The following is a 5,851-nucleotide window of genomic DNA, read 5'->3' as shown; positions in this document are numbered from 1 at the left end:
TTGAATATGGTGAAAGAGATCCAGCGATGACCACTTTGGTCAGTGACTACCTTAAAGATTTTTTCAAACTCATCAAAGACAAGTTATTATTCCCATTGCATATTGGGATATGTAAAGTTGGTGGTTTACTTTCCCTTGGTATTTAATAGAGCTACCAAATGAATTGCTAGAACACATATTTGATTTATTAAACATAGATGGAATTGAGTCAATAAGCTAGGCGGATCCCAAATTATCGACATTGGTTCATGAAACTGGATTGTATAGGAACAAGGCTTGATGAGTTTCGTGTGGCATGGAATGATGAATGGAATTGGGATATGTGAGGCATTGGGATGAGGCCAGTTCGCCACGTATCATTTGAGTAAAAGTTTTTCTTCAGGGCATGCTTAGGTTATTTATTTTTTTATGTTTCAATTCTAGACATGGAATTTATAAAGTGAAACATATGGTTGTCTTGGTTGTTTTGATCGTCCCCTTGGATTTCAGATTTAAGGAGGAGGAGCTCTATTTTCAGCTGTTTGCGTTGGATGACAAGTTAAATCTTGGGCTCATCTTAAAATTCAAAATAGAAGCAGGCCAATTTGTTGTTGTAGCATATGTGCTCAATCACCCACCTACATTTTACAAGATAGTCCTCAATGCAAATGAATTAATGAAGTTAGAAATGAATTTTAAGATGCTAGCTTTTGTTGAATGTGGTGAAGGGGATCCAGAGATGGGCACATTGGTTAGTGACACCTTTGAAGACTTTTTCAAACTTGTTAGAAACAAGTTGTTATTCTCATTGCATATTAGGATATGCAAAATTGGTGATTTACTTTCCCTTGGTGTTTGACAGAGCTACTAGATAAATTGTTAAAATAAATATTTGATTTACTAAATATAGATGGAATTGACTTAATAAGCTAGGTGGATCCCAAATTATCGACGTTGGTTCAGGAAACTGGATTGTCTAAAAAGAAGGCTTGATAAGTTTCATGCTGCATGAAATGATGAATGTAATTGGGATATATGAGGTATTGGGATGATCTCAGCCCGTCAAGTATCATTTGAGTAAGCTTTTATTTTCAGAGCATGCTTATGTTATTCATTTTTTTGGTGTTTCAATTTTAGATATAAAACTAATAAAGTTACATATGATTGTCTTGGCTATTTTGATTGTTGCCCTGGATTATGGTTTTAAGCTAGCAGAGCCATATTTTCATTTGTTCACATTGGATGATAAGTTGAATCTTAAGGTCATCTTGAAATTCAAACAAAAAGCAGACCAATTTGTTGTGAGTGAATATGTGGTGAATCACCTAGCTGCATTTTACTAGATAGTCCCCAATGCAAATGAATCAATGAAGTTAGAAAAGGACTCTTAAGATAATAGCTTTTGTTGAATGTGATAAAGGGGATCTAATAATAGCCACTTTAGTCGATGGCTATCTTAAAAAAAATTTCAAACTCATCAAAGACAAGATGTTATTCCCATTACATATTGTGATATGCAAAGTTGGTGTTTTACTTTTCCTTAGTGTTTGACAAAGCTATCAAATGAATCGGTATAACAAATATTTAATTTACTAAACATAGATGTAATTGACTCAATAAGCCAAGCAAATTCCAAAATATCAACGTTGGTTCAGGAAACTGGATTGTATAAGAAGAAGGTTATATAAGTTTTATGCGGCATTGAATGATGAATGGATTGAGATATTTATGGCATTGGAATGAAGCCAGTTCACCATGTATCATTTAAGTAAGCTTTTCTTTTCATGTCATGCTTAAGTTTTTTAGTTTTTTGTATTTTAATTCTAGACATGAAATGAAATTAATGAAGTGAGATAAACTAAAATGGTAACAAGTATATATCAACAAATAGTACTGTTAGGCAGTATTTTGGTCAACCTAGGCTAAAAATTGTAAAGAAAACCAATAATGGTGAATGAACATGAAGTTCAGAAATTACAAGTTAATTCCTCTTGCATTTTATCCTTCCATCACTTCTCCATCTGTGCTTGACTAAGAAGTCTTGGCAAATATGCACCGTGCTTATGTACACTTGTAAAGTGAAGAAGCTGATGCGTTTAGCAACAGTGAAGGAATTAAATAGTGAACTTGAAGACCACGCTTCCTTTTCAAGAGCCTGTAAAACTTAACATATTTGTTTAACCTTACACGTGAACACAATGAGCATACAAATTACTTCAATATCAGTGATCCAGAAATTGAATATATATACAAAGGTAGGAAGCGTTTCGCACTAGGCAACTAGGATAGTTGGATGCCTCTCTTTTACTCTTCTTAACCCTTGTGTGCAATAACATCCTCGTGCGTTCCAAGAGGACTCTTGAACATTAGATTTGGAAACAGAAACCTGTGATGATGCAAACCTCGTAATGTCATGGTCACGCAACCCACACGCAAAGACACTAATTCCCGGAAAGCCAAGTAAATCAGGTTTGATAGGAGTGTGACACAAAGATAACTTGTACCTAGGCACCAACACTATTGGAAACGGAAAACCCCCACCCAATAAATATTGATTCGCGAATGAGAAGTATAAGATCCATGAAGATAGTTGTTCTTCGATAAGTCGTTTTCAGTTCTTTAGAGAACCAAGGAAGGGAGATTATCCCACCAACACACAATAAGTGCAGCAAAGAAGTTTTATTAATCTGAATAGTCTTCTCTTACATGTTTGGTTATGCCTCTATTTATAGTGATTCTAGACTTAAAAAAAACCCTAATGGACCCCTCTTGGGTGGATAAGTGATTCTAGACTTAAAAAAAACCCTAATAGACCCCTCTTGGGTGAATATATATGTAGCCCACTTACAATTGACCCAAATAAGTAATAATAACCCAAAGACTAAGAAGAAAATAATAAAAATAATAAAAATCTAAAAATTACCATCCTAAATATGCTAGAATCAAATTTGTCACCATTAAGAAGTCCCAAATAGACTAGGAAATCTGATTTGAAGGTAGAATGTATTCTAAAGTCTTCTTTCCTTTTGTAGCTGGGATGAATAAGGAATCCTTGTAAGAAAAGGATTCTGAAATAATTATGAATCATTGCCACACTTAAAAACTATGTTGTAGCCCATTAAACATCCTTATAAAATTAGTATATTTCCAAAATAAGCTGCCACGTCCTTTTGGGAAAAGAATCTTAGCCAAAAAGGAAGTCCACAAGTCAAAAAGAAGTAAATAACAAAATTCATACAGCCGTTGTTGATCCGTATTGAGATGCCTTCTCAAACTCTGATTGACCTGAAATTTTAACCCAAGGTAAGAAAAGATGTCAAGAGACTCCACGTAATATTTCAGCTCGATCCAATAGTCGGATTAAGAATTATAACTATTATTGTAAAATTAAATAACTGCACATTTTATATCAAAATTTAAATTTGACCTTGTTTGTTTGAAGTGCATCATGTGAGACTCAAACTCAATTTGCAGCAAACAGGTTATTAAAGCTTCCTCCAATAAAGGGGATCGTAGAGCAGAGCCGGTGTGGCCGGCTACCAGCACCAGCAGCATTTATTATTGAGCAATTTAATATTGAGAGCAGACAATTTTGGACCAATGAATAGATCTAATAATATCGCTTGATTTGTAGCAATAATTGATTAAAAATTGGTCAATTGAAAGCTGAAATTGAAATGTAACTAGAAAACAAATAATGCATAAGAAAAGGGTTTTTATTTACCTCATAGAGATTGATTATGAACCACAGCCACAACTTGTGAATAATTGAGGTTTTCATCTCATTGTATAGTCTTATCTATTGTGAATAATTGAGTTAATTATATTTTTGGTGACCCAGATTTTCAATTTCTTCTATTTGAGTGTGCAAACTTTTCAATTATGTTAAATACATGCTTGTATGTTTATGAACATTACAAGAAAATTTTAAGTGCTCAAACCATCCCTTTTAAAAGTTTTTGACCTATAGAAATAATTTATTTTCATCTTTGATCCTTTTAATTTGAGAATTTTATGTTTTGATTCAAAACTTTATTTTATTCATATTTTAGTTTTTAAATTTATAAAATTAAAAAAAAAATCATTGAAAAATAAAGGAGGGGAGATAAAATAATTGGTGTGGGTGTGGCATGTTTCACGAGCAATGAAGGTTAAAATTGATATTAATGTGTTTCTTTTAATAAAAAAAAGTATTATTAAGATTTTTAAAAAAATTTATATTGCTAAAAAAATTAATCAAGACTAAAATAAAAGTTGAGAAAATATAAATATGATGAGAAAACAGATTTTCTCATGGTCTCCATAAAGGAACTATGCAATATGTTTCACAAATGACGTAATATTTCTTAAAATAGTCAAAACAATAATGAAAAAAAAAATGACAAAAAATAATAATAAGATTGCAGAGTCTCAAAAAGAAGTTTCGAATTCAAGTACTAATTATGATCATTTATTTGCCCCTTAAATTTAATTATTATAAATTTGTTAAAGCGGGACGGCTTCACAAACACACACTAAACACTTCGAGGGGAAAAAATTATATGTTGTCGCCCAGCAGCAAAAGAATAGAGTTGGAGAACAGTACAGCACAATGTTCTATTTTTCTTGTTCCATGGATATGTTTGGCATCGCCTTCTTCTTCATGCTCCTCACTTCTATTATTCTCATGTACAGCTGAATTTTGGCTCTCCGGTCTTCGTATTTTTCTGGTGGTGGGATCATATCCTGCTGGAATCTCTGGCAAATTAAACGAGTGGCCCTGGACAAAAACCGCAGCTCCGAGCAAACACATTCCATTCTACCAACATCTACGAGGGAAAGCAACCCCATGATCTTTAACTTCAACTCTCTTGGGAGGCGGTCGAAGCATGGTGGAAGAGCCATACCGGTCTTCTCACAAAGATCTATTAACAGTGGCAAAGCTAGTCCATCCTTCAGAAATTTCTCTAGCTGTCGAACTTCATTCTTATCATTGTCATTCATCAAAGAGTTCCTTTCACAATTTGCTCGCAACAAATTTATAGCGCGTCCAAACGCCTTTCCATTCAAACACACCCTGTGTATATCCGAGCCACCTTTGGTCAAAGAACCACATACATTGACGATATCTTCTGAACACTGTACCTTCACATAAATCGATTCAGCAACGACGTTTTCAGGAAGCAAGAGCCCTGGAAGAGTGTACCACATCGTGAATGCGTTTGAAGACAGGTCTGTTGGAGGACGAAACTGATCAACTTTCATCCCAGATTTCAAATCGAACCCAATAAAACCAAATTCCAATAAGATGGCATGAGTAGCAATAGCCGCATTATGATTAGAGAAACTACAATCCTCATCCTTCTCAGTAGTTGTTTCACTGCTAGAGGGTTCTGCTACACTCTCGAACCCAGCAGATACAGAAGACTCGTGGCGGCTTGTCGTTTGTTGATTTGGGAAGTTGAGGGGTAACTCCTGATGAGAAGTTTCAGGTTCTTCTCGACCAATCACCTGTTCTTGGACGGACAAAACTTGAGCCAGGGTTCCTTGTTCTTTAGGCATGTCTTTGAAATTCAGGATAAGACTTTCTGTAGGTTTTGGCAGACAAATTAATCTGGAGAACAACGAAAAAAAACGAAGAAAGGAACTCCAAAATCTGCAGGAAGCTTGAAGTTCCTATGGTGATATATAGGGATAAGAGAAGCTGCACGCACACGCACACACACATATATATATATATATATGTATGTATGTATTGAGAGAGAGACAGTCCCAATCAATGCTGAGTAGTGATAGTGATACAGAGAAGGGGCACTAGAGTCCTAATCAACTGCTGAATTTGCCAACTCAGCACGTTAGCGTATCCAGAAGAATTTACCGTAGAAATTAATAG

General features: G+C 34.7%; 1 protein-coding gene across 1 annotated transcript; it reads right to left on the bottom strand.

The window, feature by feature from the left end:
• Nucleotides 1-4,575: 4,575 nt before the first annotated feature.
• LOC105134762 (F-box protein SKIP22-like) lies at nt 4,576-5,520 on the bottom strand. Its single transcript, XM_011039302.1, has one exon. The coding sequence runs from the start codon at nt 5,518-5,520 to the stop codon at nt 4,576-4,578; it is 945 nt and encodes a 314-aa protein (XP_011037604.1).
• Between the last annotated feature and the right edge of the window lie 331 nt (nt 5,521-5,851).

This window comes from Populus euphratica, unplaced genomic scaffold (assembly GCF_000495115.2).
Source record: "Populus euphratica unplaced genomic scaffold, PopEup_1.0 scaffold91.1, whole genome shotgun sequence".
Taxonomy (NCBI): Eukaryota; Viridiplantae; Streptophyta; class Magnoliopsida; order Malpighiales; family Salicaceae; genus Populus; species Populus euphratica.
This window is presented reverse-complemented; position numbering and strand designations above follow the sequence as displayed.

Excerpts from the sequence above, each read along its gene's own strand:
- LOC105134762 (XM_011039302.1), bottom strand. The coding sequence starts at position 5,520 with ATGCCTAAAGAACAAGGAACCCTGGCTCAAGTTTTGTCCGTCCAAGAA.